The sequence below is a fragment of the Giraffa tippelskirchi genome, chromosome 3 (assembly GCF_054371585.1).
Source record: "Giraffa tippelskirchi isolate mGirTip1 chromosome 3, T2T-mGirTip1v1.2.pri, whole genome shotgun sequence".
Lineage (NCBI taxonomy): Eukaryota > Metazoa > Chordata > Mammalia > Artiodactyla > Giraffidae > Giraffa > Giraffa tippelskirchi.
In genome coordinates this window covers 149,772,045-149,785,068 of record NC_137277.1, presented here as the reverse complement: position 1 = coordinate 149,785,068, position 13,024 = coordinate 149,772,045, and the positions used below count along the sequence as shown (strand labels likewise).

General features: G+C 32.9%; 1 protein-coding gene across 6 annotated transcripts in view; it reads right to left on the bottom strand.

Annotated features, from left to right (window-relative positions):
* Window positions 1-13,024, bottom strand: part of NBEAL1 (neurobeachin like 1) — a 150,208-nt gene that overhangs the window by 81,495 nt on the left and 55,689 nt on the right. For 5 of the 6 annotated variants that reach the window (XM_081581947.1, XM_081581945.1, XM_081581944.1 and 2 more), the window contains 7 exons: window positions 9,308-9,391; window positions 7,370-7,468; window positions 6,699-7,279; window positions 5,666-5,798; window positions 4,897-5,016; window positions 3,641-3,944; window positions 875-960 (listed from right to left, as the gene is read on the bottom strand). In XM_081581947.1, the coding sequence (XP_081438073.1) occupies window positions 875-960; window positions 3,641-3,944; window positions 4,897-5,016; window positions 5,666-5,798; window positions 6,699-7,279; window positions 7,370-7,468; window positions 9,308-9,391 (1,407 nt within the window). Of the gene's footprint in view, window positions 1-874; window positions 961-3,640; window positions 3,945-4,896; window positions 5,017-5,665; window positions 5,799-6,698; window positions 7,280-7,369; window positions 7,469-9,307; window positions 9,392-11,765; window positions 11,853-13,024 lie in introns of all 6 variants that reach the window. The other variant, XM_081581943.1, reaches the window with a different exon arrangement.

Here is a 13,024-nt window from a genome sequence, read left to right as displayed (position 1 = left end):
ATTTATAATACTGGAATGACATAACATCTGAACCCTAGTTAAGAGCTGCAACATAATTTTTACTGCTCCCCATTTTCTTTTAAAAATTAATAATTCTTCATCCATCTCAGTAGAACCGATTCAAATGTATTTTTTTAATGGCTGAGTAATATTCCATTGTGTATATGTACCACAGCTTCCTTATCCATTCGTCTGCTGATGGACATCTAGGTTGCTTCCATGTCCTGGCTATTGTAAACAGTGCTGCGATGAACATTGGGTCTACTGAGATGGATGAAACTGGAGCCCATTATACAGAGTGAAGTAAGCCAAAAAGAAAAACAACAATACAGTATACTAATGCATATATATGGAATTTGAAAGATGGTAACGATAACCCTATATGCGAGACAGAATAAGAGACACAGATGCTAGAACAATTTTATGGACTCTGAGGGAGAAGGTGAGGGTGGGACGTTCTGGGAGAATAGCATTGAAACATGTATATTATCATGTGTGAAACAGAACACCATTCCATGTTCGATGCATGAGACAAGGGCTCAGGGCCAGGGCAATGGGATGGCCCAGAGGGGTGGGATGGGGAGGGAGGTGGGTGGGGGTCCAGGAAGGGGAACACATGTAGACCCATGGCTGATTCATGTCAATGTATGGCAAAAACTATTACAATATTGTAAAGTAATTAGCCCCCAACTAAAATAAATAAATTTATTTAAAAAAATAAATAAATAAAAATAAAAATAAAAATTAATAATTTTTAATGATAATTCAAGCCCCTTCTTCTCAGTTACCCATTGAAATGACAAAAGGAATAAAAATGGAATTTTAGTTCCAACATAGTTACAGCTAGATGGACAGTTCACACATTTACTCTGACCTTTGCAGTGTAGTGAAGAAGGACGTTACCAGGCAGGTCAGCCATGTCAGACTCTTGAAATTTCCAAGGGCTTAAACAGTTTGGACCTAAAAATTATTTATACACACACACAAATACACACGTATCATTGAATATATATGGCCTCCTCAGTTCTGTGTAATCAGAAAGAAATTTTTAATTAGCTGTTTCAAACTTCTTATATAATACAGTTAAAACACACTAGCCAAAATGTACTTTATTTTTATATCACCTCCAATTTATCCAACACAAGTAAAGTTGCAGAAGAGTAGACAGAAAAGAAATTTTACTACAGAAGAGAAGTTTTATATAGCATCAAAAACTATTATAAAATATAACAAAGCTTATATATTTATTGAAAGTAAAACAATTCATAACTGTAAGATAAAATGGCAAAACAACCAATTAATAATGTGAATAGTTATTATAGAAATGGAATAACAAATGAGTGGAATAACAAATAACAAATAAAAAAATATTATTGACTTTACTAACAAAATTTAAAAAAATAAGTTAAAACAAGGTTCCAAAGCCAACACAACACTGTAAAGCAATTTTTCTCCAATTAAAAAATAAATAAAAAAAAATAAAGTTCCATTTTACACAAAAAATAGAGGAAACAATATTAATCATTCCTCTTAATGCAGCAGTGGTGAGTCTGGTATACATATTTGTTACTGGAAGACACTGTCAACTGGTATATTCCTTACGGAAACTGATTAGGTAAAATGTAATTAAGAGTCATAAAAATATTGACCCATTTTAAATATTTATCCTGGGAACTTATCATAAGCAAATCCACCAAAACATGAAAAAAAATTGGTATAATAGTTCATCATATTTAATATTTTATGTTTTTATCAATATTAAAATTATAAACAATCTAAATCATACATAGTGAGTCCAGTGAAATATCACGTAGCCATTAAAAATAATCATTATGAATACTATAAAACAATTATTATTCATAGGAGTAAAATTTTATGTAGGAAAAACTAAGAGCAAAATCTAAGCTATATAGCTGTCATTACTACACTAAATGATTTATTATTAACTTGGAATTTATTTAAATTAAAGATCAACTTCAAATGTTTTGATGAGTTTTAAAATAATGACAAGGTTCTAATACAAACTGTTAAAGTATGGACAGAGACATTCATCTCAAACCCCATGTAATCTAAAAAGATATTTTGACAAATACTAAGCTAATTTGTAGATTTAATACACATAACTAGTTGTAGGCTTAACTCCTAAATATTCTGCTAAAATACAGATATAATTTTGAAAACAGTTATGATCCAATAACAACCAGCACATATCTTTAAAATCAGAGCCAAAAGAAAAAAAAGTCCAAAACAAAAACAGCTTGTAATTTTATCAAAGGACTCCTTATTCTAATGCCTTCATGAATTCTTTAGATTATTACTATATAAATTATAAAAAATGACAAGTTTTGAATAAGACTCATGATTTTAGAATCAATTATGTGATTTCTTATATAGACAGACTTCTATTTTGTTTCATCAATGTACTAAAATCTGTCAAAAGTACTGGCAGTATCATAGATTGTATTATGTGCCTCCTGCCCAAAATTTCACAATGTGACCGTATTTGAAGATAGGGACTTTAACGGGTAACTAAGGCCAAATGATGTCATAAGAGTCAGACTCTAATTTAATAGGGCCTCTTATAAAAAGAGGAAATACTCCCTGTGAGGATACAGCAAGAAGGCAGACACCTACAAGTCAGGAATACAGGCTTCACAGGAAACCAAGCCTGACAAAAACCTCATCTTAGAATTCTAGCTTCCAGAAATGTGAGAAAACAATTTTAAGCATCCAGTCTGTGGTATTTTGTTATGGCAGACCTAACAGAATAACACAAACAGTATTACTGATGATCTTTGAAATATTTCCCAATGTTTGCTTTATTTATGCCTACCAAAAAAGGTACGTGCATGCTAAGTCGCTTCAGTCATGTCCAACTCTTTCCAACCCTATGGGCTGTAGACTGCCAGGCTCCTCTGTCCATGGGATTTTCAAGGCAAGAATACTGGAGTGGTTTGCCATGTCCTCCTCCAAGGGATCTTCCTGACCCAGATATCGAACCCGCATATCTCAGGTCTGCTGCATTGGCAGGCAGGTTCTTTACCACTGTTGCTGCTGCTAGTGTACTATAATTACGAGGTACAATATACTTGAAAGTTGTTAAGAGAGTAAATCTTAAATGTAATTAACACACACATTAAAAAGTGGTAATTATGGAAGGAAATGAAGATGTTAACTAAATTTATTATGGTAATCATTTTGCAATGTATATGTGTATCAAATCAGCACATTGCATACCTTAACCTTACATTATACTGTCAAAATCACAATAAAGCCAAAGGGAGTGAATGTATGGTGTGTGATAGGCTTCTGTTTCCCTTTCAGCTTCAGTCAAAACAAGTACAATTGACCCTTAAATAATATGGGTTTGAACGCTACTGTTTTCAATAGTAAATACTACAGTACTACAATTGTGTATCTACAGTATAAAACCACACATACAAAGGAACCACATATACAGAGGACCAATTCTAAGTTATACCCGGATTTCTAACTGCATGAAAGGTCAGCACCCCTAATTCTGGAGTTGTCCAAGGGCCAACTGTACACTCTTCAGATCAAATATATTCTCCAGAATAAATTTAAGCAACAGAAAAAAACTATTTCAATTTAATTAGGCAGTATGATGGTACATGCTCACCTGCTAAATATAATCCCTTCACCTGAGGAGGCTGCAGTGCTTCATAGAAGATGATAACAGACCCCAGCTGACCCTCCAGAGATGTGGGGCATCCCCATTCACTGTCTTGGGTTCCAGCTGATATCAATTTGGTAATCAATTTTGACTTTTCAGTTGTCCCTCCCCAGGAAGCTGAAGACAAAATTCCACCAAATGATGTCCGATGAGGAGTAATAGGAGAAGAAAAAGGTGGATCTGGGATTTGGGATGGTGGAGGAGTGGTGGTTCTTTGCCCAGCCGAACCAATGCAGCAAGAAATAAAAGGCTAAAATATTAAGAAGCAAACAAACTTAATAAATTACACATTTTAAGTAAAACTTCATCCTCATATTTAAAATGAAACTACATACAATTTAGCACCACACTAAAAAACAAAGGTTTCTTTTTACTGGATCATGATGTGTGAGTGTATGGACACATAAGACAACATTACAGATGTTACATTTGGCCTATGGAATCTGGATGCATTAGTTTTAAAACTCACTTTACATCCTTTTGTAAATTTTGAATGTTAATGAATGTATTTTTTAAAGATTTTTTACTGTATTCTAAAATAGAGAAAACCACCTTTCTCCCTTAAAATTTATAAACAAAGAATTACACATCAGTATAATACTGCTGATTACAGGTTATCCTGAAGTGATCACTGACATGAACAACAACAAGAAATTACTGGAATCCTAGAAGGGCTTGGGAAATAATCCATTCCACTATCTTCAGAAAAGGCCTTTTCAAAAATATCCAAAAATTCTCAAAGAACTTTTATAATGTTCTATAAGAATCTCCTCAGTAAATAAATACTACCTAACTACAATATAAAAATCTAAAGTTTCTTCACTATTTTAAATTCATTGATGGCAAAGAGTCCATCATAACCATCTAAATATTTCATATACTTGGAGAGCTTTATTAAACGATCCTTCAGCCTGGTCTAGTCAATTTCTTTGGTTTTCCTGTCATGAGCCTTTTTTTCTTCTAAGCATTAATTACATTTGTTTCTTCCTTGAATTGTTTTTCTTTATTATATGTTAGTCTGACTTCATCTACTGATGACGACAGGCAAACAGAATTATTACTTATTGTATCTTAGTATATAGAAAATACTAAAACTTACAGGCACATATTTAGAATAAATAGAACCTTACATATTAAATTGGAAAAATGTTCAAGAGTTCACAATCAACTGGTTGCATACAGAGTAGGTTAGATGTGCTTACTTCATTCATGGCAGGAAATCTCAGAGGGGCAGAGACCTTCTGCTGTCCATTGTCGTAGATATAGACAAGGCTCTGACCAAAGGGCCTTTTTCCAGGCATGTGAACAATGGTTATGTTGTGCTGGTAAAGTAAAACATATACTTAAAAGTGAAAATTGCATTAAGTCCTTGGGATGACAAATGTTATGAGTATTACTAGTCATGAGTATTACTACATAACTAGTTTGTGTGAACAGTAGAAGAGCAAGTTTAAGCATAACTAAATTTTGATTAAAATGATGTTGCTACAGTAAATAACAATTTTGCTTGCAGTACTATAAAAGCACTTCTCAATATTCTAAAAAATCTATACACAACTACAACATAGTACCTTTTCTGTATTTTCTAAGTCTGTGTGTATTCTTTAGAATAATTTTTTTTTGGGGGGGTACCAGAATAATTTTTTCTAATGAGAAGCATTTTATTTTTTAAGAAAAGCAATGGAAATGCATTGTTTTTAACAACTTCTGTTCTCACTTAAAATTGAAATTCAAAATCAAATTTGACTCTAGAAAACTTGAAAGAAATCATAACATTTCAATGTAATTTTTTAGCAGAAAAATTATTACTGCTGAAATTACAATCATTATGACAAATGGTATTAACTCCTTTATAAGTAAAATTTAACATGAACTCTCAAAAACTAGACGACAACACCTGCTGTACATGCACCAAATGTGTTTTTTAAAGGAAAGAACCAAGAAGTTAAATGTGATACCCTAAAGTCTTACCCAGAGGGAATCACAGAAACTGTGGTCAGGAAGCATAACTGTTGCATATTCTCTTTTCGTACACACTGCCACAACCAACATGCCTGAATGGGTAATAAAAGCTTCAAAACCCATACCACTTCCTGTAAAAAAGCTAACAAAAATACATATTATCAGAACTTTTGAAGTCAGCTGTCCAGTTTTATCATCACTGGGGTACACAAAACCATAACTTCATCACGAATATCTTTATCAAACACACTGTGGCTTACATTCTATTGTCATACCTCATCAATTCCACCTTGCCTCAGAGATGATTTTTAAATCTTTCTTAGGCACAGGTTTAGTTTAGTTAATTATAAAAAGTAGCCTTAGACACAGAATGCCATTAGCAATTGCTAACAAAACTATAAATTTTAAAATCTTCAAAATTCTTCCAAATAAGATTCAGAAAGCATGAATAAAAGTCTTTAAAAAATCACAAGGCAAGGGAGAAGAATCAAATCAATAAAATTAGAAATGAAAATGGAGAAATCACAACAGACAACACAGAAGTACAAAAGATCATAAGAAACTACTATGAGCAATTACATGCCAATAAAATGGACAACTTGGAAGAAATGGACAAATTCTTAGAAAAGTATAACTTTCCAAAAAAATCACAAGGCATAGTAAAAATTATTAGTTACTGAAGTAACAAGTTTGGAAGCACATAAGTTTTCAGGTCCTTCATATAAAGGTATAGTAGCATCCTCAGTTGAACAGAGAAATCACCAATCACTTTCAAGTTTACTATTATTTTTTCCTCCACTTTTACAATAATTTTAAGAAGGAACTTTGTGTCCAAATTAGCTTCAGAACTAGCAAAATGATTGAATGTACAACTATTACTATGAAAGCTTAAAATTAAACTGTGTATATCCTGAGGAGGGGCTTCAGATAAATTGTTGTACATATAAAAAGTAGAAGCTTTGAAAAGCATTTTCCTGTTGAAGAATCACAGCAGATATTGTTAGGACAGGATCCATTTATATTCCATATCTTTTACCAGTACCTGTATAATTGTTTTCTTTTTCCTCCTTTGTTAGCGTTGCCAAGAGTCAACTGATCCTGATCTAAGCAAAACCAAGCATTGAAAGAAAAGGCAGACCCTGGCCATTTCTGTATGGAAGGCACAGAAATTCCTGCCATACTATGTGACAAATTAAAATACTGAAGAGCGCTCTCTAGACTTTGTTTTCGGGCCATTGTCAGGATTGCTCGAGTTACAGGAGTGGTATAGGGGTGAACAGATTCAGATTCATCCACTCTTAGCAATCTTAGTAGTTGACGGATTTCTTCTGAGCTCACTGACTGACTCCCCAAGGAACCATGGAGTGCGATCAAGTTCTCAGCACAAGTTCGATGGAGGGAAGAATGGGAATTAAGGGCTTCAATGATTCTAATTCCCATGTTTGCATTGACACAAGTAGTTCGACTCTGCCTGTTAATACAACAAATTTTTTTCAGCCAATCTGAGATGAAGATTTGCAGGTCATGAGATTCTAGCTCTGGAAGCCACTGGATAAGAAGCAAGAGAGGCTGGACATTACTAATGCCCAAAATACCCACTGAAGTGTGGTCACCCTCTACAGCCTGTAAAGCAACATAAGAAACAAAAAATTAGACACCATCTTTGATACAAAGAAAATGGAACTTCTTTTAATAAAGCTAAAAAAACCTCACCATATTCATAAGTTCTTTAAGTAGTTCCAGTGGTGGCTGACCCAGTGATTTTAATACTTCAAACATATGTGTATAACCAATTCGTTCTTTAAATACTTCCTAAGGGAGAAGAAATTAATACATCAAAGCAGATTTTCTAAGATTGAATTTGTTAAAGTATTAAAGATGTTGAATAATATTCATTTAAGTTAATTAACAATATTAAAAAGATCATGAGTTCAATATTTCTGTTTTCTTAAGTCAGATGTCTTCATCTTAAATATCAAGATTCTATATACCTTCTGGAATACAACGCTATAAAATATGTAAAACAATTGGAATTGAAAAAATTGTGTTATAAAACTGTTCTATTACTTGCAGATTCCTTTACTTTCCTCTCTTGCTTTGTTATTAGTACAGTACTACTTGAAGTCAAAATAAAAATGGAGAAAAAAATGAGGAGATTTTAGGGATAACAGGAGTCAGCAGCCTCAAAGAACTAGATTAAAGATTCCTGGCAATTTTGAGTAGTGGCCAGAAAAACACTGGGTATGGTTTTCTCTCTGTTCTTTGTATCTAGATGGTGTGAAATACCTGGAGCAATTTAATAAGCTCTAAGTCACATCCATTTTTGAACTAGTGGGCACCCAAAGTCATAACGTAAACAAAGACAACCAAAAAACCTATCAATAAAAAATTAGTTCAGTAAGTTAGGCAAAAATATATACACTTGTCATAAAATCAAAAGATTTTCAACAAAACAAGCATGACTGGTTAGTTGTCTCTAGAAAGAATTCGTTGACTGTGGGCCAAAGACAGGAAGAAAATCTCTTTTCCAAAGGCATTTTAAAAAAATAATCTTTCAATTTTAAACCATGCAATGCATAACAGAGTTTTAAAAATTATATTTAAAAAAGACTTTGACATCATTTCAGATTTAAATTTTATAATACAGTATAGGCAATCCACTATACTCATAAACCAATTACTTAGAACTTAAAAATAATTCTTCCCTTAAGCAACTATTATAAATGGAGATTAGATTCCCATGCCAGCCTATAGTAGTTGCCAAAACCTATTCAGTAGTAATTTAACCATGAGTTATTTATAGTAACACTTAAGGGACAAAGTTAGTCTTCTAACAAAAACCAATGGAATGTAAGAAATATGACTGAAAGCATGGCGTAAGGAACAAGGGATCATTCATTTCTGATTCTAAAAAGAATAAAATATATAAGAAGTGGTAAATAAGAAGGTAAAATGGTAAAAATAATAATAGACATTTATACTTATTAAGCACTTACCATGTGCCTGGCACTCTGTTTACCATTTTACATAGATGATGTCACTAACCCTTAAAAGTACTCAGTGGGAAAACTACTAGCACAAAATCAACGTAAGTGGACTGCAGGGCAGAGTCAGTGGTAGTGAATGAGAAAGGAAAGAAAATCCTGAGGATCAGTGACTACAAACAAAGAAGCAGAATTTCCAAGGCCATCTGGAAAAACAAGTCCCAAATTGATAGGTCTATTCACATATGAAAAATGTTCAAATTGTAGGCAGTCATAAACTGACCTAATAGTGAAAAGGTGATTACTTTATTAATGAAGAAAAATTAGAATATAAATTTTAATTCTGTAAATGCATTAATCAAATAATCAATTAAAATGATGCTTTCAACATTTTAACCCCACTGCTCTCTTCCCAGTCACTGACTGATGCTGTAAAGCTCCAGAGCTTGCAGTCAGTCCTCAGTGAATAAAAGCACTGCCCATAGGTATCTGTCTTTTAAATTATCAGCAAAGTGATTCTTATGCAAAAATGAGATATTTTGTAAACTGTTTCATTTTATATGTGAAACTATAAGTATTATATACTTCATATATTACTTTGGGAATTACATAGTGAAAACCACTGTATCTAAGACAACCTTTTAGGGCTTGAGGACTTATGTTTTACCTTAGCAGCTGGAGATTTGTTCATTACTGCTGTCAAAGCCTGAATAGCTGATACAGCCAAACGGTCCAACTGTCCCTGAAACACCTAACAGAAAAGGAAAAAAGGAAAGAAATTAATAAATGTATTCAAGATTTATATTCAGTTAGGAAACCTTTTCTCTGAAAACCTGAAAAAAAATAATTATTTAACATGCAATACATTCCTCTTCCAACGAAATGGATTTCTGAAACAGCAAAACCTGTAAGACAAGTTACATACTTGACAGAAAATAAGCCATGTGTCAAAGAGAATAAGGCTACATTCACTCATTACATTAAAATGCTTTGGGAGGGGGAAAAAAAACCACCAAGCTTCATACATGCTTTTTAAAAGTAATGGACAATCTCAAAAGGAAGGGAGGGAAGGCTATCATGATATGTTTTAATTTTCCTTCAAAAATACACTTGAAACTTCCTAGGTTAAAATTTCATTAGCATGTAATAAGATGTATAAAACATTCTTGTCTCCATATTTTCCAAACCCTTATTTACAAATGAACTGGTATGTGCCTATACCAATCTATCAATCACATTTGCAAACAACAATGTACATCTATTTGTATATAAAATGCAGAATTTGAGGTAGAACAGAAAATGAAGTGTGTATCTATAAGCATTGTCATGTTTTTAGATGGCAGTCTTTAATGCCAAAAGCTGTAAGAAAAAATAAATAAATACCATCTCCATTTTGTCTGTTTAAGCTTCATCAAAAACAAGAAAGCAAAAGTCACTCAATCATGTCTGACTCTTTGCAACCCCATGGACTATACAGTCCATGGAATTCTCCAGGCCAGAATATTGGAGTGGGTAGCTTTTCCCTTCTCCAGGGGATGTTCCCAACCCAGGATCGAACCCAGGCCTTCCACATTGCAGGCGGATTCTTTACAAGCTGAGCCACAAGGGAAGCCCAAGAATACTGGAGTGGATAGACTATCCCTTCTCCAGGGGATCTTCCTGACCCAGGAATCGAACCACAGTCTCCTGCATTGCAGACAGATTCTTTACCAACTGAGCTACCAGGGAAGCCTCTATAAGAAGATATGTGTTAAATTGCAGGGCAGTGCATTCAGAGCAAAATGAAAACAAAACCAAAATAGAATATCAACGATATAAAAAAACTGACCATGAATGTTAATCATTGGACTTAGTCGACCATGAAAGCATAGTTTGAGGACTAGAAAGTTGTAAAAATTACCAGTCCATGAAATCTACTTTTGGGTAACATATTACTATGACTGGAAACTCATTACCCCACAAATAGAATTCCCCTCTTTTCCTCCCACAAAAATGATGTGAGTAAAAGAGCAATGATTAGATCTTTGTCATTGTAAGCTAACCTCTGCCACTTTCAGGCAAGCTATTTAAAGCTGGTATCTTGACTTTTGTGGATGTTGTTTGTTTATTAAGCACTATTGCATAAAATAAACATGTAACAGGTGTAATAAATATCATCATATTCATTAAACATTTTGCATACAACTAAGTGTGAAAACTACTATCACAAAGAATTTCATACAACTAAGATTTTTTTCTAGACTCTATAGAAGAGAACTAGGCACACAGTGCCTTAATCAGGAATACTAATTGTAAACCTCTAAAAAGATAATTATAACTTGTAGAGAAATACAGAAGAGCAGTCTGTAATTGATATTTCACATCCAGAAGAGAAAATAATAGATTATCATGGCTCTTTTTATACCACAGATCTATGTATACACCTGGTCATTAAGATAATGTTAATAAAAGACATCAAGTATGTAAGCTCTCTCAGACATTCTAGGAAAGACAAAAAAGCAATTTTTATTGGTAGATTTTTCCAAACTACATTACCTAATGCATAATGAAAACCAAGATGAATTTTATATTTCTGTCTGATACCTATATAGAGTTGAATTTTTAGAAAAGAAAAATATGCTAAATTAAGACTCAAAGAGTTCAGCATCTTCTTCCCTTCCTCCAAGATTTGGGTTGTCCATTGAATTATAATCATTACTTGTCAACAAGAGGCAAAGAATCAAGATATTAAAATTGATCAAACATATTCACGAACAAAGCCCTAGATCCCAATACACCACAATGCTTAGAAAATGAAGCCCCCAAAATATGGAGTCATCACCAGGTGGACAGCATTGAAACTGGGATCCCATTCCTGTACTTTATGTCTCAAACCGAAAAGAACACACACATACATACATGGAATACTGTCGATTGTTTATATCCCTCAGCAAGATTTCAATATATTTATCTTTTAGATAAGAGCAATTTTTAATTTTTAAAATAATTTTCAAAAATAGTTACTCAAGATTAGAAATAGGTAAGGTTTGTGTACTTTAAAACATAAGAAGAAAAGTACAGGAACAGGTGCTCCCATTGACTGATTTTGGTCTTCAGCTGAAACAAGATGCAGGCTTTGTAGATACCTGGTCCTCATTCATTTCTGTCAGTAATTTGTTGGCAAGGTCTTTCTCGTTCTTGTCTGCCACCTTATTGTTAGCATTTAAAAATAGCTGTTAAAAACAGAGATAAGAATAATGGAGAAAGAAAATTAAATTGTTACCTATAAGCAGAAATGAAGCTTAAATGGATTTCCATGTCTCTTGAAAATAAATCCAGGAAGCCACTCATGAAGTATACCACTTTAAAATGACAATCAACTGTCCATTGTTTCAATGACCACCTAACATATGCTACATAATTAATTATTATTTATTCCTCTCTGAAACTCAAAGTTACTAAAATAATAAACAACAGCAATAACTAAATAATTATTAGGAATACTTAGTTAATATTCTTGAATTCTTCAAGAATCAGCTGAGAATGACTCAGAAAAGAAGGAAACTGCTACTGAGACAGACTAAAGATACTGTAGTAGATAATGTATAGTAATGGTTCTGTAGCCATGCATGCTTGTGAATTACTATTTAACTTTAAAAAAGGGGTCTTTCTGGGAATACTTCTCAGAGCTTCAAATATGCTAATATGTACTTTACAAGGGAGATCAGTGTGTAGCATTTCCCAAATTTATATGACCACATATTTTGTTAAAAAATTTTATAGCAATATTCTCAAAAATCAGGGTTGATTCATGTTGATGTATGGCAGAAACCAACATAACACTGTAAAAGCAATTATCCTCCAGTTAAAAAAATAAATTTTTAAAAATTTACAGCAGTACTCTCCAAAATTATCAAGAGTTAAGCATAATTTATACCATCTTGTATACTAGAAAGAGGGATTAGAAGTATCTATAAATTATATATTTATAAAAAATAACTGTGTTTTCCAAAATATACCTTAATAAGGATGGCACCGCTTTTACATTTTTTGCACATTTTTTAAATGTCTGGCTTAAGAGAAAACAAATGAACTCTCCTATCTGCTTCTGCATTCAGATATTTATAATGTTGCTTTGGTTAAAGTTCAATAAGAAAATTAGCCTCAAAAAGAAATTTTGTTAACATCAGACTTCAAAGACTCCCTAAAATGATCTTGGGGATCTCATAATTTGAGAACTGCTGGGTTGAAATATTCACAGTCATTAAAAGTAATCCTTCAAAAAATATATGACGGCCTATGGAAAGAATCATGATATAAAACACTTAAAAGCAGAATAAAATAACACTCAGTAGTATTCCAATTCTGTAAAGGAAAATATATCTACATTAAAAATATACACATA